The sequence below is a fragment of the Myotis yumanensis genome, unplaced genomic scaffold (genome assembly GCF_028538775.1).
Source record: "Myotis yumanensis isolate MYYU_CA2020_CCGP unplaced genomic scaffold, mMyoYum1.0.hap1 SCAF_3, whole genome shotgun sequence".
In the NCBI taxonomy this organism is placed as follows: Eukaryota; Metazoa; Chordata; class Mammalia; order Chiroptera; family Vespertilionidae; genus Myotis; species Myotis yumanensis.
Genome location: NW_027223754.1, coordinates 211,992,963 through 212,017,442, shown reverse-complemented (window position 1 = coordinate 212,017,442; position 24,480 = coordinate 211,992,963). Strand labels below are relative to the sequence as shown.

At 52.6% G+C, this 24,480-nt stretch overlaps 1 protein-coding gene across 3 annotated transcripts in view; it reads left to right on the top strand.

Annotated features, from left to right (window-relative positions):
• Positions 1–24,480, top strand: part of EFCAB6 (EF-hand calcium binding domain 6) — a 153,289-nt gene that overhangs the window by 31,581 nt on the left and 97,228 nt on the right. For all 3 annotated transcript variants that reach the window (XM_070411264.1, XM_070411263.1, XM_070411265.1), the window contains 3 exons: positions 10,605–10,741; positions 14,693–14,805; positions 22,945–23,072. In XM_070411264.1, the coding sequence (XP_070267365.1) occupies positions 10,605–10,741; positions 14,693–14,805; positions 22,945–23,072 (378 nt within the window). The remainder of the gene's footprint in view (positions 1–10,604; positions 10,742–14,692; positions 14,806–22,944; positions 23,073–24,480) is intronic.

Below are 24,480 nucleotides of genomic sequence, written 5' to 3'. Positions count from 1 at the left end.
GCCCGCCCGCCCGCGCGAAGCCCTTTAGTGGGGCCGCCCTTCCTGTTTTTGTCTCAGACAGAAGCAGGGTTTTCTTTAAAGAGAGAAAACTACCGCTTTTTAGCAGTAAGTGCCAATCATGTGCGCACGGTACCGACAACCAGGGGACTTGGAGATACACAAAGGGGGCATCAGTCACAGAAGCGGCCTTGCGCTTAGAGAAGGAGCCTGTAGCTTCGCCCCGTTTGCTGATTGCGGTGGGTGTCACGGCACCCAGCTTGTGGGGAGGGGGGAGGGCGGGCGGGATGGGGGGGCCTGTTCATGGCATTTGGGGCTTGGAATCGGACCCCTTTTTAAAATGCATTTGAACCTGTCAGTTGCATGAGCAGTTTGAGAATCATGGCTTAATTTATTTGATTCAATATGTTGGTTTGAAATGTGACAAATTTTCTTTCTTTTTTGAAGTCTTCTGAGATTTTCATACATTTGAATATCAAAAATAGCCAGAAATCCACAAAATGTGTGTCTGAATGTTCCTGGCGGATGCCGTGAGCGCCAGGCTGCGCATCTGCGTGTGATCGTGTGGGACATCGTCTGCTCCTCACACCCAGCTCCCTGGGCTCCAGGGAGGCGGGCGCCTGCTATACGCATTGGCTTCCTCCGTGGCGGTCCCTTTGTTCTTCTGTAAGAAACCCGTCACATGATCGATGTTATTGGTGGGTTACATCTTTAATTGTGTCTTCATAAACAGTGTTAATCATGAAATTCTCCCAGGAAAGTTGACTGTTTATGACACTCGTATCAACATAACCACGTCGTGGATCTGGACTGCGCCGCGACGTTGGCGTGGAGGGTGTGGGCGTGAGGGGCGTAGATTACTGAGAATGATGGAGAGCTGAGGGGTCTCCCCACTGACCGTCCTTCCACCCACCAATCCGTCCTTTTCCAATCTCAGCCCTGCCCCGCACCCCGCAGTGGGAGAGGCCCACCCGTGGGCTGAGTCGGTTTAAACCCCTGCAGCTTTCATCAGCTCCTTGCGGTGAGAACAGAAAGGCGACAGTCAGAGGCGGAGGAGCAGGGGTGGAGATAGGCCTGCATCCGGGCAGCTCGGGGTCTGTCATGCCTTCGGCAGCTCCAACTGCTGGCCCAGACTCTTCCTTGATCCCAGCCCTGGGCAGGCAGGGGCGTGGGACCAGGCGGGTGTCTGCCACTTCAGCCGTGGCCTTGGGCAAGTCCTCGTCATCCTTTCTTCATCGTCAGTGGGGACAGTCACACCCACCTGAGGTGCTGCCGTGTGGTGTGGTGTGAGTACCCGCAGCGAGCACCTGGGGGCTTGGACCGCGCAGCTGCCATTGTTAGGGTAGCACTGAGTCCTCTCCCCCACCCCCAAGGGCAGAGAAGGCAAACCTGCTCCTCGCCCTTCGCTGTGAGCAGCGCCCCTGGAGCCGATGCCTGGTCCAGCGAGTGGTCCACACACTGGGTGGGGTATTTGCTCCCAGCTCAGAGTTGTCTTTGCATCGCGTGGGTGTTCGTTCCGGAGTCTTCCTTCCTTTTCCCTCGGGCCCCGGGCACCAGGCCCTCACATTCTTCCCAGCTCCCCAGTCTCCCGGGCCCCGCCTGCCGGGGCCCAGCTCCATCCCTGAGCGGCGGCCCCGCCCGAGGCCCATACTCGGGGCTTCGCCTTCTTCAGGACAGAAAGAACGAAGGGTAAGCATCCGTGTGTTGCCAGGCGAACCGCCTTTTGGTCTTTCTCTGTTTACCTTTGGTCAACCCCCTGCTTGAGGGGAAGGTGGAAGCGAGGAGAGGCTGGCGAAGAAAGAGCAGCTCGTCTGGCGGCTCCTTGGATGCGCTCGTGGTAACCACGTCAGAGACGGCGCTCCCAGGCCTGCAGAGGAGCCCGGCGCATGCCCCCCGCCTTCCCCCCAAAAAAACAACAACAACAACAAAGACAAAACTGTTCTGGAACGAGGACCAGAGTTCAAGAACGTCGAACTCAGTTAACACATAGGAGAGAAAGGGTAAACAAACACATCCTGAGCCCAGGCTGTGTGCTCTGTACCACGTAACCCCTAATCAGAGAGCTGTTCCCAGCCTGGGTGCCATGATGTCCGAACATGTGGTCTACCGGCCGCGTGACCAGTGTGTCTGTCGGGCCCGCACCCCGTGGTCTAGCCCCGTGTTCGTGGGGCACCTTGGCCGCCTCAGGCGTCTCAGAAGTGTCAGTAGGTAAGTAGAGGCGCTGCACTGCTTGCTTGGTCCGTGATACCCCAGAAGGAAAAGACACAAGTGATGGTAGGTTCACTTTCTGAAAAAGGTGAATTTTCCTAAAAAGACATTTAAAAATTACGGCTTGAGGAATAAAGAAACAGTGAATCACAGCCACTTTGTAAACGCACCTCGCCATGATCGCAGCGCATCGCCTGAGCGCCGCCCTGCCGCCCCGAGCGAGGCCCTTAGCTGGGCACTGGATCCGGGTGATTCCCGGCCTCTCCCGATCCCGCGCCCGCTCGGCCCGGGCTCCAGGTGTGGGTTGCTCTGCGGCAGATATTGGAACACATCTCCTGGCTCACCTGAAGGGAATTAGCATATCGCAGAGCTGTTGGGACAGATTGCTCGGAGGCGCTGTCCTCCCGAGGAGAAGCCTGTCAATCACAAGTGTCACAGCTCTGCGTGCGCCTGCGCCCGCCGCACGGAGACGGTGCTCACATGTGATCTAGAGAATGTCACCCCACGGGCACTCCCACTGTGTGAAAATTATGCCGCAAACACTCCTCCAGGACCTATGTGGCTGCTCTAGGACCGCGGTTCTCAACCTTCCTAACGCCGCGGCCCTTTCATACAGCTCCTCATGTGGTGGTGACCCCCAACCATAAAATTATTTTCGTTGCTACTTCATAACTGTAATTTTGCTACTGTTACGAATTGTAATCTAAATATCTGACATGCAGGATGTATTTTCATTGTTATAAATTGAACATAATTAAAGCATAGTGATTAATCACAAAAACAGTATGTATTTATAGGTGTGTTTTACGATGGTCTTAGGCGACCCCTGTGGAAGAGTCGTTCGACCCCCAAAGGGGTCGCGACCCACAGGTTGAGAACCGCTGCTCTAGTCCTAACTCACCAAAGGCTCCCCGGGAGGCGAAAGCAAGGATTCCGTTATATCAGAATTATTTCAGACTAAGTTTATCTGTTTATTTTCTTAAAAATAAAGTTTTCCTGTGTGTGGCAAATCCACGCACAGATACACTTACAGGGAGTGTTTAAAGCGGTGCGGGGCCGGGGAGCAGGCGAGAACCCTCGGACCTGCCTCGAGGGGTGTGCGGCTGAGCGGCTCTCACCTGAGCGGCCCGCGCACACGAGTCTCTGCCACTGTTTCCTCGGCTGTGAGGGCGGGACAGCGTCACAAGGCCTTGCTGAGATTCTGTGTGAGTCAATATGAAATGAACTCACCATAACGCCGGAAGTTACTCAAAAAAACAGGAATTTACATAGGGAGGAGATGAGCCGTGAGTTCTCATGCGGACAGTTAAATGGTGGCCATTTATGGTTTAAAGCCACAGAGCGGGAGGGTAAGGAGGCCGGATGCCGATGGCACCCACATTCAGTCTCTCACTGGGGCTCTGAGCGGGCCCTGGGGAAGATGCCCACGTGGTTGGGCGTGGGCTCACAGCGGGCGCCAAGAGAGCTCCCTAGGAGGTGTTTTCTGACTACACTGTCTAAAATTGTGTATTACTTTATATATATATATAAAGTAATTTATATATATTTAATATCCTGATTTCAGAGAGGAAGGAAGAGGGAGAGAGAGAGAAAAATCAATGATGAGAGAATCATTGATCAGCTGCCTCCTGCACGCCCCCCACTGAGGATAGAGCCCACAGCCTGGGTATGTGCCCTGACCAGGAATCGAACTGTCACTTCTTGATTCATAGGTCGACACTTAACCACTGAACCACACCGCCCGAGCTACAGTTGTGCATTTCTTTAACACCCAGGCCATTCTGAGACTTCCTGGGAGGGGCACCTTCTCTGTCCTGCACAAGCTGAGCTTCAGTGCCGTGGGCGGGTCCTGGTGCCTGATGTGAGCTCAGGGGCTGTTTCCTGGTGAAAAGCACAGCTCTGCAGGGCTGCTCTCCGGGCCGGGCTGGGCAGTGGGAAACTCCGGGAGAGCGGAGGTGGGAGCTCCAAGTGGGTGGGTGGGTGGGGGGGGGGGGGGCGGGCGTTTCAGTGTGGAGGACGGTGAGGGGCCTGCAGGGTAGCTTTCAGGACTGAGTCTGGGGAGAGAGGGGCCCTGGCAGTGGGGCCGTGGCCGTGTGGCAGGGCCCTGTGACTGCCCTGTGGGGAGCTCTGTCTCCTTAGGCAGGATGGGCTGGTCAACCTGGAAAGGCAGGCTGGGCCGGTCAACCCGGAAAGGCAGGCTGGAGAGGAGGAAGGAAGGATCTGAGGCTGGGCATTAACCCTGATGTCGGACAAGATGTGGGGTGGGGTGGTTCATTGAAGGTTTCGGGTGGGAGTGGCATGGGCAGGAGGTGTTAGGAGGTGCTGCCAGCAGTGCAGCGGGTACATCCAATGGGAAGGCAGCAGAGGCAGGGCACCTGGACCAGACCCAGACGGGACCCGTCACTCGTCACCATCAGCCACATCTGAGCAGCGCTGGGGTGTGGAGACTTGGGATCCTGGGAGGGGAGTGGCTTGCCCTTCCCTGCGTGCAGCTCTGCCCTGGGGTGAGCTGGAGGTGGGTGCCGGGGTGGCCGGCCCGTGGGTGTGGGCTGGCTTAGCAAGATAAGAGGGACGGGAAATTTCCTTCTAGATCTGGCTGCTCCAAAGCCCAGCTATTGGTATGCAGCCTCCAGCTTGTTTTCCTGGCTGTCGGGGTGCATGGTGGGTGGGATTCTCCTAGTAGTCTTTAAGCTGCATGTGGCAGGGACGCATTTTAACAATGAATCAGACGTGCGGGAGGTTTGCGTGGCCTGTGCTCAGAGAACAGCAAGTTGATCTTTCCACTGTGGCTGCAAGGAAACCCCACTCCGGAGTTTTGGGTTTTTGCTCCGTGATAGCAGCTCTGATGTTGAGGTTGCCTTGACCTTGTGGTTGGCCCCCTTTTCTCCGTGTTCACCGGTCTCATGTGAGGTCTCTCTCTGTGAGCCTGTGCCAGCCTCGGTCGAGGCACTGATGCTCCAGTGCAGGGAGTATGTGCTGTCCTGGGCGTGTGTGTGGGAGCCCCAGGGTGGCGAGAGCCAGTGTCACCGAGGCGGAGGTGGCGCCGCCGGCCGCTCCGCCCACCGGCCCCCACATGGGGAGCTTGTGTTGATGAGGTTCTGAATGTGCTCTAATTTTTTCCTATCTGGTTTGGCTCATCGCTACCAGCTGGTAAATAGGAAATGTTCACGGTAGGAAGCCAATACTCTGCAGAGCGTAAACAGATGGAACTGATATAAAGTGACAAGTTAGACGGTGCTGGGAGAATACGGAGCCAGACTCAGCGTAGCAGGCAGGCCGCTCGCCCCGTTCCGGTCCATTTAGTCCCGAATGGGCTTCCTGTCTGCACAGCTGTGCTTCCTTCATCCCCCGTCCTTTCTTCTGGTTGATAATGACAATTTCAAAGAAAAACTTTAATTAAAGATTTTATACGAAATAGCCAAAAGTAGGATAATAAGGAAAATGAGCACTGATGTGTTTATTGTGAGAGAACTCCTTTTTCATGGTTTCATTTAAAAAATGTCTCCTTAAGTTTAAAATGAAGGTAGCCGAGGCGCCAGGTGCTCGGTGAGCAGGGGACACCGAGACGGTGCTCTGCGGGGAGGCCCTCGGCTCAGGCCAGGCGCCGTGGGGTGCCTCCCTCCCCCCACGGCCGAAACCAGGGCGGACTCGGTGGCTGCGGTGCGGAGCCGGACAGAAGTCAGCAGAGCAGGAGCAGGGAGGACATGGCTGTGAAGGTTGAAGTTAAGCACAGGGTCCCGTCTGGCGTGAAGAACCACGCCCCCTGGGGAAGGGCCGGCCAGAGAGCCTGCGGTCGAGTGGGGCTTTGGGCCTCAGGGCGGACACATTAGTGAGGCTCTCTCTCACCTCCTTTAACATCAGGGTGCTCATAGTAATTTGGGTTCACAGCTTTCCTTCTTGGAGGTCTAAAAGCTGTAAAATGAATTTTAGACAGAGAGCTATGGAGTAATAACCACATCCACCGTGAGCAGTTTGTCAAGCCATCCGCACTCAGTGGGTGCACGTGTGAGGCCGCGTGCGTGGGCTTCCGCTGCGCACTGTTCTCCGCAGGCGCCGGCCAACCTGCCTGCCCTGCCCGCAGCCTCTGGCTCATCAGCAGTTCCATCAGTGCGTTTACTGAGCGTGTTCCCTGGGGCACTGCGCCTGTGCTCACTGCTCCCCCGACGCCGATACAGCGCCCAGTGCATCCCCTCTTCACAGACGAGGAAACGGAAGGCGAGGCCGCTGTTCCATCGTCACCTGAGCAACAGTGCGGAGCATTCGAGTCTCATTTCAGGGCCAGTTCTGCCCCGGGAGTGGGAAGCAGCTCCTGGCTGGTCCCGGCTGCCGGATGGGCTGGAACAGGTCTGGCTCAGCGGGAAGGTGGTTGGCAGAGAAATTGCTGGGCAGTTGGGCGGCTTCTGCAGAGCCTTAGACCCATTTCCTGGGTCTTTTGAAGTCCCCTTAACTGTTGTTTGGTTTTCTTTGTGAATCCTCAGCACTTCTCCTCGTGTTTGTGCACAGAAAGCCCTGACACTGCTCAGATATGAGCGGGGGTGCAGGGGAGAGCGTGGGACGGGTCGTGAGCATTGTTTGGAAAGATAGTAAATATTTTTAATTTCACAGACCAGACAGCCTGCTCTATCCACTTACTCAACTCTGCCTTTGCAGGGAAAGCAGCCAGAGGCAATCCTTTCCATATAATAAAAGGCTAATATGCAAATAGACTGAATGATGAAAGAATCAGAACAACCAGTCGCTATGATGTGCACTGACCACCAGGGGGTGTGTGCAGAACATGGCGGGATGGCCGCGGCGGGATGGTGGAGCAGGCGAACAGGGGTGCCAGACCAAGGCAGAGCACCGGTACCTGTCATCGGGTGAGCCTCTGGTGGTTACTGAAAATTCTTTGCTCCCGTGTGCCACAGTTCTGCCCGGTGCTTACACCCGCAGCTGGCGCCAGCCCCGCTCGCACCCACTGCTGGTACCCGGCACTGGTCCCAATCACTCGGTGCTATCAGCGGGTGCCAGCAGCGGCTGCCACCCCTGATCACCCCTGAGGGCTTCTCCACCTCCCCCTGCTCCTGAGGGGTGATCAGGGCAGCAGCTGCTGCTCGCACCCGCTGACAGCACCGGCCCCACTCTCACCCGCTGCTGGCTCCGGCCCCAACCGCTCTTCTCCATCAGCGCATGGGGCTGCCAGCAGACAGAGAACCGGGGCTGTGATGGGAGGGCCAGGCGGGGGCGTGGAGGATGGGCCGAGACCTGCCCCTGTGCCTACCGCAGCCTTATGGCCCACAGGTCCTTTCAGGGTCACAGATTCGTGCCCTGGGCCCTAGTGTGTCAATAAAGGGGCATGGTGGCGCCAATCACATTTACTTAGGAGCCTGGAGGATGGAGTCCACGTAACTCCCACATGTCACAAAATACCACTCTTTTGTTTCCCCCAACCATTTAGAAGTAGAAAAACCATTCTTTGCTTGGAGGCACAAAACAAGTGGCCAGTAGCTGGCCACACCTGGAACACAGGAGAGGGACGGGGCCTTAGTCAATGAGGCCGGGCGGCAGGGTGCCCTGCCCTGGCCTGTCTGCGCAGTCACAGGGCACGACCACATTCTCTTCTAGAAGCGCGCTGGATGGGGGGGAGGGCGGGAAGCAGGAGACGGCGCCCTCTCCTTCCGTTAACCGTGCCCCAGTTTCCCCCCCAGAAAGCAGTGGGGGTATGAGGCGTGGGAATAGAGCACCCGGAGAGCAGAGGCCAGAAGGGAGTGGGGGGGTCTCCTTGGGGAGGGAGGCGAGATGTCAAGACGGAAGTCACAGAGCAGCGACTGATGGAAGTGGGATTGGGGAAAGCCAGGCCGGGCGGCGGGCAGCAGACGTGGCATGTGACCTGCTCAGCCGATGTTGTGAGCACCCGCTCTGTGAGGACACAGCACACAGCCCAGTCCCCTTCCTCGGAGCTTCCCTTTCTGCGGAGGAGGAGACACAACGAACAGATGCTGATAGAAGGATGAATGTGGGGAAGAGAACGGCGAGTGGTCACAGGGGTGAGGGTGCGCTTCAGTGCAGGACGGGGGAGGGGCGGCCTCTCAGAGCAGGTGGGGTGGTGACAGACCCCAGGGAGGGCTGGGAGGAGCTGTCCGGCAGAGGAGGGGCCGGTTTCAGATTACCTAGGGCAGTGGTCGGCAAACTGCGGCTCGCAAGCCACATGCGGCTCTTTGGCCCCTTGAGTGTGGCTCTTCCACAAAATACCGACTTCTGCTCGTGGGCCACAAAGTTTCAATCGCACTGTACGTGCGCGCCCGCACGTGGTATTTTGTGGAAGAGCCACACTCAAGGGGCCAAAGAGCCTCATGTGGCTTGCGAGCCGCAGTTTGCCGACCACTGATCTAGGGCATGGCAGGCAGGTGAGGCCTTTCCTTAGTGGGAGGGGCCCTGCGGGCTTGTGATTGGAAGTGGTTCAGTACACAGCCTGGGACTGGGCGGGGGCGCGGCATGACTGTGAGGGTCGGACCGGGGTGGGGCATATATGCAGGAGGCTCCGAGACAGTTGGCTCTCAGTGCAGACTTGCCCCAGTTCCCCCTGAACGCCGATGTCCAGTGGCCTGGAAAGGAGTGTAACCCACGCCACCCTCATGCTCTCTTCACCCATCCTCCGCCGCCCTCCTCCCACTCCAGGGCAGTGGGAAAGTGGGGCAGGGCCAGGGCATGGCCACTGTGACCCCCGCACGCTAGCCCCCTCCGCCCTTTGCTTCCCTCCCATCCTGCGCGGGACCGATCTTGACAGCGTGGCCCTCACCGGCGCCTTTGCTAAGCCTCGCCATCTGCAGCTCAGAGCAGATCCTGCCAAACTCCCGTCTGACAAATGATAAGAGACTTGGAAACGTCGCCGGGTGGGTGGGGCTCGGTGCCAGCCTGGCTGCTCCCCGCGCTCCACGTGGCAGAGCCATATGGGTTGCTTTGGGTTTTAAAAAGCACATCGCCCCGTGCCCTCCGTTCTGCCGGAGAGGTGAGCGGGATCTGGCGCAGACCAGGCGGGGAGGGTTTATGGGGCTGGGCTGGGCCTGTGCTTTCCAACCAGGTGCTGCAGCCGAGGGGACCCCCCCCCCCCAGCCATGGGCCCCCTCCTCCTGGCTTGGCGTCCCCAGTTTTGGATGTTTGATCACATCAGCCAATCTCTCTGGTGCTTAGAAGCGGAGATGTGTGTGGAACCTCGCACAGGACTTGCCACGTAACCGCCATTCCGGTGACGGTGGTGCAGCAACCCTGTTGACCCTGTTGCATGCGGGAGGGCCCTGCAGAGCGGTGCAGGCAGGTCACCAGGCTCCCCGGGGGAGGCCTTCGCCAAGCAGGTGAGGGAGCCGTGAGCGGAGCCTGCTCTCGGAGCAGACATTCCGGGGGAGACACAGTGGCGACACGCATGGTGTTCCTTGGCGAGAAGTGCTCTGGGGAAGTTGGGTGGGGTCCTTCCCATCTCATGCCCGTGCCCAGGGGAGGCCACTTTGATCAGATGTTTGGGCCGGGACCCAAGCGCAGTGGAGAGCAGCCGGAGGCTCCCTGGGCAGAAGGTTCCAGGCCAAGGAACAGAACCTGCAAACGCCTTGAGGCAGGTTCTTGTTCCCATGGCAGCTTTATGTGCCTTCTCTCCTCTGCGGGGCGGGTGGTTACATTGACTTGGGTTCGAATCCCAGCATCGTCAGCGACTAGCCAGGGCTGTCGGGTGGCTCACATGGCCTCCCTGAACCTGTTTTATCTGAGAACCGGGGAACCGGTCCTCCTGCCTCCCACGAGTCTGCCACGGGGCTCCGCGCTGAGCACATGGAGCCCAAGGGTGTCTCTTTCCTCTAAATGCACGTGGCTGAAGGGCAGGTGCTCAGCTCGGCCTCTGCGTCTCCGCGGGCCTGCCATGCCCTTCACGTGTGTGACATAAGCACGCACTTGCTGAACTCAAGGCCTCTGTAAGGCCTTGCTGTGGTGTCTTTTAAAAACCAGAGGGGTTGAAGTTCAGTCATGGTTTTCATTCAGCTCCTGATAAGAGAGTTTGCTCGTGGCTGTGAGGAATAGAGCGGTCATGTGCAGGCGCGCAGAACTGTGTTTACCGGTGTCGGGCACCGAAGACGCTGCTTCCTGTGGCCTACAAGGGGGTGGATTGTGCATGAGACCTACTGCTTCACATCAGAAAGAGGGTTAAAAAAAAAAACACTTATGGAGACCATTTACAGAGAAAATTGCCTTAAAACATTGGATAAATGCAAAGTGTTCTTTCTCCCGTTCACATGTCGTTCTGCAGCACCGATCACTGCGAGTCTCTGAAACGTGTTCTTTTACAAGAAGCGTTTAAAAGCGTCCCCATTTCTCGTCCCCATTTTGGTTTTCAGCACTGGATCTTCTGACGTTTCCTAAATGGCTTTTATACGCAGATTTATAAAAACATGAAAGCCGTGGTCCGCGCCCTCAACCTCATCGACGTGAACAGGACGGGCCGGATGCAGCCCAAGGAGCTGCGGCGTGTCCTGGAGACCTTCTGCCTGCGGATGACGGAGGAGGAGTACAGGAAGTGAGTGAGGGGGCGCCCCGCGACCATTTCTAAAAGGGGCCCTGTCGGTTCCTCGGATCCTCACATTGTCCTCCCTTCCCTCCCCCCTCCCTCCCCCCGTCTCCACTCTCCTAAAAGGGGCCCTGTTCGCCATCCTCCCACGTTCACGCGGCTCTCCTGGAGTCTCCGAAGGGAGAGCTGACGGCTCTCACTCCTTCAGCACCCAGGGTGGGAGTCACTGGCCTGGGACTCCCTGCACCTCCATGAAGGTGACCCAGCCCCAGCTGCCTGGCTCCTCCCGGCTGGCACCACGCCCTCCAGCCCCGTGCTGGCAGCGCACAGCCACTCACAGCCTGGGGTTCGGAGGAGAAGGAAACTGTCCACGTTTATTCATGAGCTGACACTCCCGACTGGCTCTCCATCCTGACATGTTCATTGTCTCGGAGGACTGTTCCTGCCGGGGTCGGGGACTGAACTTCAGCTGCTCCGAGTTTGGAAGCCCTGCCACGTGCCCTGAGGGCACTGAGTGGAGCCTCCGGTAACCTCGGGTCACGTAGAGGCAGCCAGGTGCTTGCTTCAGTGGCCACTTGAGTTTTGAATGGAAGCCGCTAGGAGGGCCCATGTTTAACTTTACCGAGGGCTCAGCCCCAGGCTCTCCGGCTCCTCCCCTTCCCACTTCTGTCAACACCCTCCAGGCCACCAACGGGAGTGCCACGCTCAGTGGTTCACCCCAACACTGATGTGGCTGTGGAAGTGGCTCACTGTGGTTCCTTGCACAGTATTTTTAATTTAAAAAAATCAATTAGAGAGAGAGAGAAAGACATCGATTTGTTTTCCCACTTATTTATGCATTCATTGCTTGATTCTTGTATGTGCCCAAACTGGGGATCAAACCCCAAACCTTGGTGTAGGGGGGTGATGCTCTAATCAACTGAGCCACCCGCCAGGGCGTCCTTGCAGTCGTAACGAGACACTGTGGCCTCTGTTGGAGGCGGAGGCCTGCGCTCCTGTGGCGGGGAAGTCAAGAGGGCGTGTGGCTGGCGCAGGCACTGCAGGGTCTGAAAAGCAAGGAGACATTTTAAAAATGGAAATCTCCCAGTCTTTTGAATAATTCCTTTTTTCCGCTTTATCACCCACCTCAGAATATAAAAGCCATAATAGATGTTTTAATTTTTACATCTTCCCGGCTGGGAAAGTGTCCAGAATAAGATCCAAACAAAACAAATTAAATAATTTTGTGCACGCAATTATAGAACACAAGCAACACTTTAAAGCCGGCAATCAAAAAGCAGAACTGTTTTATTTGACAATAAACCTTGCATTTGGCACAGCCGTCTCCAACCTAGTAAATCTATAAAAAATGCTGCTGTCTGCTTCCCCATCTCACAAGCACTGAATAATAAAGGACTCCACACATTTTTTTTTTTTTGAGATGTTTTAAGCCTCAGAAACAATGCTGTTTCCTGCTGAGGCTGAGGAGGGGGACTGCCTTCCTCGGGGAGGGAGCGCGGCCGTCAAAGCCGCCATGTCCTCAGCCGCTTCCACGCTTTTCCTGTGACTCACGCACATGCTCTTCCCCGGGAAGCTGCTTCAGGACTGACGGTGCCTTTTCCGTGTTTGAGCAGGAAACAGTGCATTTTTGAATCCTTTTTGTTTAATCTATTTAATTTCAGCCTTCAGTGCTTGGTGTGGTGGGCGTGGCCGGGGCTTGGGGTCAGGCACCCTGGGGTCCAGTTTGTGCTCTGCCCTCCCTCGTGCTTGGCCTCGGGAGGCTCTGGGCCTCTCCGAGACTCAGTTTCCTCTTAAAGAAACGGAGGCGGGGAGCCTGCCTGGCAGGGATGGTGAGGATTCCAGCGCGCCAGGCATTGATTCTGTACAAAGCGTGCTGCGGTGCCGTAAGCGCGTTGATTCCGTTAGCGCCCCCTCTCTTGGTAAAGAGCCCTCTGCAGGCTGCAGAATGCCCTCCAGCTGACACAACCAGCGAGGGGCGGTGGAGGGGGGATGTGGGGGGGAACTCACCAGGTTTTACACCTCATCAGAGGATCCCGAGACCCGAGACCCGCGGGCTTCTTTTCTCGTTCCCATCTTGCCCCCCCTGCCCTCCGCTGCCTTACAGGCCACAGTGCTGGAAGCAGGTGAAATAACTGATGAGCAGCCTGGAGACAGACAAAGGCCCTCCTCTGCCCTCACCAGCGGCCCGTCGGCTGCCAGCCGGGGAGCCCCCAGGCTCAGGTCCAGCCGGTGGCCCTGCAGAGGCTGCGGGGTCAGCTGGTATCTTTCCCTGTGCCCTTCCAGTCGACCTTCCCACAAGACTGACCTGCCTGAGGTCTCTGGACGTGTGGGTGCAGGTCCCTGGGAATGAGGCCTGGGTTGTATGATCTTAGGAGTGATTCTGTCTCCCAGGCCTTTATTCTTATTTAAAAAAACCCAAAATCCGCACAAAAAACCCTCTGAGATACCGCACGCTCGGGCAGGGCGGGGCTGCGCTTTCTGGAGGAGGCCTCACCGTGGGTTCTGTCTGTCTGTGCGCAGTGACTGTGCATGGGCATTGAGGCCAGGCCGGGAGGGCATTAGGAGCAAATGCCAGTTTGAAGGGTTGCTGGTTTTCACAGCAAATGCTAGAGCTGGTGAGGAGATTTCCGCCTGCGTCCGTTTCCCTGTAGCAGCTGGCAGCCAGCACTGTCTAGAGTTCGGCGACTGAAAAAGGGAGCGTTCGGGGCGCCTCCTGGGGTCCCGAGCTTAAGCCTTCTTTGCAGGAGACAGACTGTGGGTGAGGGAGGGCGTTCGGGGACCTCAGTGCTACATCCGGCAGCTGTCAGATCTCAGGATAATTGTCTTGGTGGAACAATAGGCAGGATTCACCACGGCGGGAACAAAGGTGTGCGCGGGGATGCGTGCATGACATCACTCTTTGTTAAATTTGGAAAACAGAAAAATAACAAATACTTTAAGTGATAATTACTAAATTTGTAGAAAGCAGCATGAGATGAGATAATTATAGAAACCAACACATATGGAGATAATGTAACCAAACCTTTAAAAACTGTCATTTTTAAATAAATGTAACAACGTAGAAATTATCTAGAAAACTATATATCAGGTGACACACTGGAATAACTGGAAAAAAAATTCCAAATATCCTATTTATCTTAACTTAAAAAATAGCGTATGTCCATATATTTCAGGGAGAAACATTGGCTGTGATTAAAATTTTCTCTCTGAATAGAAATCATGGCGTGTGCCAAGAAAAGTACTCCCCCCCCTCACACCCCTGATGCAATTTACGGCTTGAAACAGTATGTCCTGCTGGCCTCACTTTCTCTGGTGAAAGGACACGCTTGGTCAAGGTGATGGGCATGTTCTCCCTGCACCCAGCTCTAGGTTCTCTGATTACTGACATTTTAACCAGAGAAACTATCTTCTGGCCCAGCTCTGTTCCCCCAATTATGACAGGAAAGTGGAACCTGCCTTTGCTCTGAGTGCTGGCGTGGCTCCCAGGCAGCACACACCCTGGCCGCCCCTCCTGCCACAGAAAGATGGCCCCATAGGTGTCCCAGTCAGAGCCTTCCCCTAGGGTGGGTCCCGAGGCGATCCTGCCCTGTTGGCCTCCACATGTGCCTGGCCTCCACGTGCGCCCGTCGCATGGGCCTCCACGTGCGCCTGCCCCGTTGGCCTCCACGTGTGCCTGCCCCGTTGGCCTCCACGTGCGCCTGCCCTGTTGGCCTCCATGTACGCCTGTTCCATTAGACTCCATGCACATCCACCTATAGACAGAGTGAAGGGCTCTGCTCAGAAGTACCTGTGTCTTTAATAAAGGGTAACATTTCCTGGCTGCACGTGTAACTCCAGTGTAGCTAGAAACACCATTAGAGTGAACACCACCCCTAGTGTGGACGATGCCTTAGAGACAAACGTGCTTCATTTGTAGTCTGTCTCACAATTGCTGGCCACTAAGGCGTGTTTCTCTTTTAGGTTTGCAGAACACTACAGCATTAATACGGATGCCTCAGTGGATTATAATGCCTTTTTGAAGAGCCTCAGTATAAATAATAACTTAAACCTCAAGTATTATTTGGGAGATCAAGGTATGTATTTTTACCTTAAGGGCTAAGGTTTCAGGAGCCTGGGCATGCTCGTCCTCGTCTGTGGACCTGCCCTGAGGAAATGGCTTATGGAAAGTGCATTATCCCCAGAGGAGGCCTGGGATCGGGCATCACCAGAGGAACACGGATGTCCAACAGGAGGAAGGGTAAGAGCCACAGCGCACCCGCCCAGTGCGGTGCCGCCATGAGCCATGCTTTCCACGAAGGTCACGGGAACATGGAAAACGTCTGTGGAATATCAGCAAATTGTTGGAAAGAAATTCCAAAATACAGACTCTCCTTCAGTGATCTGTCTCCGGGTGCTGTTTGGTTCTTTTTTTTGCTGCTTCCTTATTTTCAAAAGTTTTTGACAATGAACATGTTATTCCTTAATGGTGGGGAGAATCTCTCTATAAAAGGGCAAACAGTTGAGTCATTTATGTTGGTCATGCACAGCCAGGCTTACGCAGGCTGATAACCCGGAGAAGGAAAAGTGTTCCTTTTTTTAAAAACATATTTTATTGATCTCAGAGGTAAAGGGAGAGCGGGGGAGAGATAGAAACATCAATGATGAGAGAAAATCATTGATCGGCCGCCTCCTGCACGCCCCCCACTGGGGATCGAGCCCCCAACCCAGGCATGTGCCCTGACTGGGAATCGAACTGTGACCTCCTGGTTCATAGGTGGACATTTAAACACTGAGCAACGCAGGCCGGGCAAGTTTCCCTTCCTTTATCTCAGCGCCCAGAGCTGTCCTTTCCTTCCTTTATCTCAGCGCCCAGAGCTGTCCTTTCCTTCCTTTATCTCAGCGCCCAGAGCTGTCCCCTGCTGGCTGGCTCTGCAGGGGCAGGTTCCCTCCCTGAGAGCACGTGTTTGAGGGGAGCCAGTGGAGATGCCCCCTTGAGGCCCTGTGCTCCCCTGAGGCCGGTGGTGTCTTGCCTCAGAGTCTACCGCTGTGATTGGCTCACTCAAGAGGGCTTGTCGCTGTCCGGCTTCAACTTAATTCCGCACAGCAAGTGTTCCCGGCACCTTCTGCTTCACTCGGCCTCGCTGGCAGGCTTCACGTGACAGTTCTGAGTTCAGCTCGGTCTCTAACCACGAGAGCTTATGGCGGACCCCAGGCCCTGCTTTTACAGGCCCCTGGCTTGGGAGTTAACTAGACAAGGAAATCTTCCAGGGACCCTTTCGTCCCTCACATCCAGTTACAATGCAGGTCCTGTTCTAGGCCCTTCGCTGGGCGCAACACCGAGTAACACACTGTATTTAAGAAGTGTGTGTGTGGCCTGGCCGGCGTGGCTCAGTGGTTGAGCATCCACCCATGAACCAGGAAGTCACAGTTCAGTTCCCGGTCAGGGCACATGCCCGGGGTTGCAGGCTTGATCCCTGGTGTGGGGCGTGCAGGAGGCAGCCGAGCAATGACACTCTCTCTCATCATTGATGTTTCTATCTCTCTCTATCCCTTCCCCTTCCTCTCTGAAATCAACAAAAAATATATTTTTAAAAATGTGTGTGTGTGCACATTAATATAGGGCAGGTATATTGCGTGAATATTAAATAGGGCAGGTGAGATACAATAAGTCACGTGAAGAAGAAGTAATACTCAAAAGCAACTACAGGGTGTCCCAAAAATGTACACACATTGAACAGCTGACAGCTCAACTGGTGCTTCTTTCTTTTCAGATTTAACCCATTGGAATTATAATTCCTCACAGTGTGGATACATTTTGGGACACCCTGTATTTATTGTGCTCTGTGTAGATACTTTAGAAACTTTAATGTAAAATTTCATTTCTCTCAATAGCTTTGTGAGGCGGTTTTATGATCCCATTTTCAGATGAGAAAACTTGGACTTGCGGTGCTAGTTTGTGGTGGAGTTGAGAGTTAAACTATTCAGCTCCAAAGCAAACTATTTACGGTATATGCCCCTGAGAAATGAACATGTCATGGTGTTCACAGGGGGAGGAGGGAGGACCCAGCTAGGAGGCGCCTCTGCAGGACCAGGGTTCACAGGGGGGTGTGACGGAGCCCGGAGACCGAGGGCATGAGCCTTCCAGCCCCAGGCCCTGGCGGGCTGTGCAGTTAGCTCGAGCGGGGGGTGAGGTGGTGTCTAGCCTGACCGGAGAGGGTTTACATCACAAAGAAGTTCATGTGCCCGTTCTGTAACCACAGTTGACCCTGTTAATGAACATTTGTTCCACACACGGCACTGGTCTTTTTTCCATTTGCACACAGTCATGTGAGGCAGGCACAGATGCAGGGGAATAAAAAGACAAAGAAAAGGATCAAACCAGTCCTCCCGCCTGTGAAAAGATAACCACTCTCAGCGTCAATCCTGGCATCTTTCCGTGCAAATCTGTGCAAAGGAGGGGCACATAGAAAAAATGCATTTGTAAAATGGGCTCACACGTGTGCTATCTCATGTAAGTGTTTGTTTTACTTGAGTGTGTCAGAAGAATAGGGTTGAAATGGAGCTGGGGAAAAGGGATGTATCTGTCTATCGGCTGCGTGTCATGTTCGGGTCACACTTTCCCCTTCAGAACATCATAGACTTGCGCCCATTGCTTTCTGGCCCCAAGTCTGCTTAACTTTCCAGCTGGTTGTAACGGTTACCCCAGAGGTGACTGTATGGCTAGGGTTTGTCTTGGTGTTGAGCTTTTTGTACCAAATCACAGTTTATTTTCAATCTGCAAATTTAATTATTTCTTTATGTCGAGGATTGTTGTTGTTTTTTTCAGTAATGTTATATAGTTTTGGATATCTTCTGATCCATTTTTCAGATTTTTAACTTCAGTGACACAAATTATCCTTATGTTGGATTGTCTTGTCTTCCATATCGATTAACTTCTCTCAGTTCACTTTATTCTCTGCCTTTTCCCTCTGTATTCACAATGATCACCTTTGCTCTTTTATCCATCCCTGTAATTTGCTTCTCTCCCAGGTGTATTCTGTTCCTTGCTGTGTCTGCTTTGTTACTTCTATAATGGAGTTTTCTTTTGTCTGTTATATTATTTTTCATCTCATTTTGTTGTTTTGTTATCTTTTACTTAATTCATGTTCTTATTAAGATGCTAAAATTGTAATTTTGTACCGTGAGTTACATTTTTAAGCAAAATGGGAGCTTTGCCTTTGTGGAGTATGCCCCCTTCTTTCTTCTCTGTCCACCTACCTCTCCCCCCAATATTTTTCCTGTAGAATTTGCATAATTTCAAGAAATTTGGATAAATTGAGCATTTTTATTCCATTATCCATCTTTAATTAATTAGAATCTACCTTTAAGTAATACTGTACTAATTCACATAAAGTGTAAGGACTTTGCAACAGTGTTTTTCCAATTCTTCTCGCCTGTTCTTTGTTATATCTGTCATACATCATATTTTGACATACACTAAAAACATGATACATTGCCATAGCTTCTAGCTTCCCACTGAGATTTTCTGTGTATTCATTCATTATGAGTGTGCCACGCCAGCACGACCAAGGGTGATCCCGAGTGGGGGGGTGAAAGGATTAAGGAAAGACAGACAAGAGAATGAAAGCTGGGTCTCGGTGGGACGCTGCTCCCTGATGAGGAGACAGCACCAGCGCCCACAAGCCGTGTCTTTATTTGATAGCAGATGCCACGAGGCAAAGTAGGGGCGTGATCACGTTGTTTACAGCATTCTCGTGAGTTTCAACCTCACTCAACTGCATGCACCTGAACTCTATCACCAGGGACGTGGGGCCACATGTTCGGACCATAGGTTCAAGCTCACAACCACAGCTGTTGGCTATGATTGTGCTGGGAGGGCCCTGCCCTCCAGCTGGGACTTGCCTGTGGCAATGAGAGGACCCTGTCCTTTCATTAGTCCGAGGCTTGAACCTGGCCAAAACACGGTACCCGCGCCCCACATATGAGTATATTTTCTTTTATATTCTCAAACACTGGTTTTATGTAAGTGGCTTTGAAATTTTAACCTGCTAATTCCAACATTTAGATCATCTCAAGTTTGGTCTTTATTGAGTACCTTTTTTCTTGAATATGGATCACAGTTTCCTGGTCCCTGCTCCCCCTCCCCCACCCCCTGCCCCCCATGTCTGGGAATTTGGGAATTTGTCCTGGATATTCCAGTAGTAAATTTTGTGTTGTGGAGACTAGGGACTCTGTTACGTTCCTCTGGAGAATTTTGTTTTTAGCAGCCAGTTTACTTGGCTCCATTCAGCCTCTAATCTGTGCCTTCCTGAGGGCGTTCACTCACACCTGGACCCTCCGGGCTCCTCTCGGCTGGGCTTTTGTTGTCCGCTCTGCGCGGCCGTGTGGGGTCAGCCAGAGGTTTGGCAGAGAACGTTCACAGAGCCTCCTCTTTGCCTCTCTTTGTGGGCTTTCCCTCCTGGCTTCCCGATGCGGTGCTGGTCATTGACGCTGTTTTCTGGTTCAAAACCCAGCAAGACCCTGGGTTGATTCCACATGCGAGCCACTCAGCATGATTGCAGCGGCGGCTGCTCGTGGGCTAAAGGCCAGCAAGGAGCAGCTCAGTGAGCGTTACTCCACGTTTCCACGTGCAGCTCCAGTCATGTCAGCTGCTCTCCAGGGCCTTCAGGTAGTTCTCTGTGTGTGTTTTGGCCAGAGGTTAGAACTGTTTTCTGCTGGAGGGTTGGTTCAGTGTGAGCCAACCTGCAACAGTTGGAAGCAGAGCTTTCTGGCTGCCCGTATTAAGTTCCTTTTTGCTTCAGTTTCCTGCTGGTAATTTTTCCCTAGTTTTTACTATCTTTTTCTCTTTAAGAAGGTAAGTTTTATAATACAATTTCAATTCACCATGGAAACCTCATTTTTCATTTGACAATAATTAGCAGCAGACTTTACTGGGGATACATAAGATAGTGACGCGCCTCATAACGAAAGGCTCCTTCGATCTGCTTAAATGTGAGACGTGTATGTGGTGACTCTTCCGCATATTCCTGTTCCTGCAGCATCAGCCCGGTTCTCGCTGCTGCCTGCTGAGCGGGTCACCGCCTCCAGCGCGGCCTCTCCGGCCTGCCTCTGCACCCAGCCATGGGGACCATCCCACCATCAGATCTTCCTCCCGCCTGGCTTCCCCTTTAAACTTCTCCGATAACTTCCACGACTGAAGTTCACACCCTTCCGTAGAGGCAGCCTCCTGGTGTGGGTGTCCTCAGTGAAGGGCACAGTCTGTGTCTCAGGAAGCCACTACCGCCTTCCTTATCGAAAGTACCGACCGCCTATTTGGGCGCATGAAGAGATGACATTGGGGCGATTTCCTTTACGTTCTGGGTTTCCTCTCAACACCATTTCAAACCAGCAAGAATCCTTCCCAGGAGACTGAGGGCCTGTGGGAGGCGGCAGGAATGACTGAGCTGCACTGGAGAGCGAGGCCGGTGGAGGGGCACTGGATGGGGCATAGGGGGCTCTGTAACCGCCTGGTGGAGGGGCACCGGATGGGGCAGAGGGCTCTGTAACCGCCTGGTGGAGGGCACTGGATGGGCACAGGGGGCTCTGTAACCCGCCTGGTGGAGGGCACTGGATGGGCGCAGGGGGCTCTGTAACCCGCCTGGTGGAGGGGCACTGGATGGGGCAGAGGGCTCTGTAACCCGCCTGGTGGAGGGCACTGGATGGGCACAGGGGGCTCTGTAACCCGCCTGGTGGAGGGCACTGGATGGGCACAGGGGGCTCTGTAACCGCCTGGTGGAGGGCACTGGATGGGCACAGGGGGCTCTGTAACCCGCCTCTGCAGCGGCTGTAGCTGCCCAGGGCCTGGAAGACGGGCTCCCGAGGGCAGGCCTCACTTGTGCCTGTGCCAGTCCTGCGCCTCCCGGGCCTGCCGTGTGTCAGAGCACACCAGTGTCGCCGGAGTGCAGGGGGCACAGGGCACAGTGCCCGCAAGTGTGCGGTCAGGTCCGCGCCTGGTCTGGGCCTGGCTTCCCCAGCTTTCCACGAGACTGTGCAGTGTGCGGTCTGAGAGCCCGTGTTTCCTGCGCTCAGCCACCGAGGCCCCGCCTTCCAGGCCGTCCTGAAGGCCCGGCTTGCATTTCATTGTGTAGCCAGGGGCCCGCCAGGCGGCTGCTCCTTTCCCTTCCTGTCTTGCTTCTTTGAGGCAGGAAGGGAGCTGCAGGCGACGGCGGTTGGTAGCTGCAGCTGGTGGTTACGAGTGCGCTTAATGTGAGCGCAGCTTATTTGCAGACATTTTAGGAAATAAATCTGGGAAACCATTTGTGATTCTTTGCAGTCAGCTTTGAGAGAGAAAATGGCTATATTTTAGATTTAATTCATTATCTTTATTATAAAAGTGATACATGCTTGTTGCAAAAAAAGGAAAGAAAAAAGAAAAAAGAAAGCCGGAAAATGCATCAGCACAAAATAGCAGTCCCTGTTATCCTCCACCTGAACCCTACCACTGTGTGCTTTGTGGTGCATTATCCTCCCAGGTTTTGTTTCGGATGGATGGATAGATGGATGGATGGATGGGTGGAAGGAAGATGGATGGAAGATGGATAGATGGATGGATGGAAGATGGATGGATGGGTGGATGGAAGATGGATGGATGGAAGATGGATGGATGGAAGATGGATGCATGGATGGATGGAAGGTGGATGGATGGGTGGATGGAAGATGGATGGATGGGTGGATGGATGGATGGAAGATGGAAGGATGGAAGATGGATGGATGGAAGATGGATGCATGGATGGATGGAAGATGGATGGATGAATGGATGCATGGATGGAAGATGGATGCATGGATGGATGGAGGATGGATGCATGGATGGATGGAAGATGGATGCATGGATGGATGGAAGATGGATGGATGAATGGATGCATGGATGGATGGATGGATGGATGCATGGATGGAAGATGGATGCATGGATGGATGGAAGATGGATGCATGGATGCATGGATGGATGGAGATGTGTAGGCAAATACAAAAAATAAGTGTTAAAATGAAAATTAAATGATGCTAGTCGTCCTTTCTTTTAATCATGAAACAATATATATCAAAGAAAGCTTTCCCCGTGCGTTAATTTAGACAGGCACCTTTGTTTTTAATATCTGTGCAGCATTTCATGCGGGATAAGCCATTATCCATAAACCTAGTCCTCTGTTGATGAGCATCTACATTGTGCCAAGTGTTCCTCTCTCACAGCAGTGCAGGGAGCACCCTGCCCGGGGGCATTTGCGGGGGATCCTCTCGTTCCTTTGCTACAATGTTGTAGCAGGGACCTGGCAGTGCTCCGGGCCCTGGTTTTCTATACACCGGCCGGAACTCACTGATTTCTTTATCGTTCCCTTTAATCCTTGCCTACGTGACAAGTAGAAAACGTTAAATTGTGTTTTTTTGAAGATATTTTTTATTAATTTCAGAGAGGATGGGAAAGGGAGAGATAGAAAAATCAAAGATGAGAGAGAATCATTGATCGGCGGCCTCCTGCACACCCCCTATTGGGGATGGAGTCCGCAACCCGGGGACGTGCCCTGACCAGGAATTGAACCACGACCTCCTGGTTCATAGGTCAAACTTATTTTAATTAGACTATTAAAATTACCAATGAGTTTGAGCCATTTTTCAAATATTTGTTGGATTTTTTTAGTCCTTTTTATGTGAATTACCTGTTTATAACCTTAGTCTATTGCTCTATTGAGTACATTTATCTTACTGATTTGTAAAAGCTACTCATATATTATGGAAATTAACCTGTATTTCTCATGTATATTAGCAATAGTTTTTCCCACTCATTTTCTTTCATTGTTATTTGCGTGTGTGTGTTGTTTTTTACCAAATAAAAATAAATATATTGTTGGACCTAGTCATTATTTAAGTGATTTCTGGCTTGAAAGTGTTCCTTAGAAAGACTTCTCACACAAATGCTATGTGTTTTGTGATATTCATCTTTATTTTCTTCTATTACAGTTTTATTATTCTACTCACTGTACACTTGGCTCTATCTAAGGTTTATCTGAGGATAAGATAGCAAAGAGATTAATTTTTTTTAATGTTCATCCAGTTACTTCAATACCATTTATTACATAGTTCATCATGGTTTGGTGTATTCGAGTCTCAATTTCTACCAGTCAGGTTATGATGAAAAGGAAACATTTAATATTTAATTGTGCCTCTGACAATATTAATAACCTAAAGCTCTTCCATTTTAATAGGGGCCTCAGGGGAGAATCAACAAGCAAAAACTGCCTCGAGGGACTGCGTCCTCCGCTGTTCCGATGCACCCGAAAGCCACTGGGAAGACCGCTCCTTGGATGAAATCGGCAGAGCCTTTTGCCAGCAGGTGAGGGTGTTTTTCCAGTGCCAGGTTCTCCAAGTGGGCAGAGGGGCCGCATGGAATACCATTAGGTCAGACGTCATTAGACGTCGGTTCTAACGTTAGTTTTGCTCCTATCTGCACCCTCCCAAACTCTACTTCCCCATCTCCTACTAACAGTAACACATTGATGACAGTGATGGTGCTGAGACCTGGGTTAAGTGCCTGCTTTGTGTTACTCACATACTGAATCTCATAGGAAATATTTAGGACATATAAAAACAGGATGCAGCTGCCCTGGCCCGCTGGCTCAGCTGGTGGGAGGTGGGAGTGCTGTCCTGTGCACCACAAGGGCGCGGGTTCGACCCCCGGTCCAGAGGCAGCCGACCCACGTCTCTCTCTCTCTCTCTCTCTCTCTCATTCAATTAAAACATATCCTCAGGTGAGGATGAAAACAACATGACACAGCTTTATTGAATAAAATACAGGAAACTGGCATCAGTAAAGAGGTCTTTCCTAGTTCTTGGATTGGAAGATGTGCTATAATGCCTGCTCTCCCGAATAGAACCTTTTCTTTTGGGAAGTTATAATGGAGGACGGATCCACCCACAGATGGAAAGTTTATGAAGGTAGAATAATGCAGACGGTATGGCACTGGGCCCGTAGTGGACATTCAAGGTGGTTTGAAACAGCAGTTGGATAATAGCACAATCTTTACGTGTGAATTCAGCTTATGATTTGAGGTGTGGAGGCACGGGAAGTGGAATGTTCACTAATGATTGTTGGGATAATTCTAGCCATCTGGGGGCGGGGAGCTGTAAACTTCCCCTCTTCACACCAAATGCATTCTGTATGCATCCACTATTTAAATTTAAAAGTAAATAATGTGGGTGAAAACATTTTAAGATTGACATTTAGACTTTTAAATGTGAAGTAAACCCGAAAGCCGTAAAGAAAAAGATCGATAAATTAGACTGCATTGAAACGAAAAGGCTCTCTACAGCAAAACTTTATATAAACAAATGATAAGCTTGGAGAAAAGTGTGCCATGTAAACAAGAGAGAAGTAATAACTGCTCCTAACACAGGTAGCACTCTTACAAATTCTTGATATAAAATTGTCAGCAGGAAATTGTCAGTGAGGAAAAAATGAAGAAAAGCCAGTGGTGTTGAGGGTACCAGACAATGAGCACCAAATGGACTCTTGGTCAGTTGGTGAAACTTGTGTTGTTGTTAATGAATTTATTGGTTTCATCAAAACATGGGCATTACAAATCATAAATGCGAGCAATTCTGAAAACCACAAAGGAGAAAGTAATACACTATTCAGAGTCTACCATCCAGCAATGATCAAAGGCAACATTTGGGAACATAATTCCAGGCCTGTCTCGATTCACAAACGTGGAAGGATGGCTGCGTGGTGGGTGGGCGGGCGA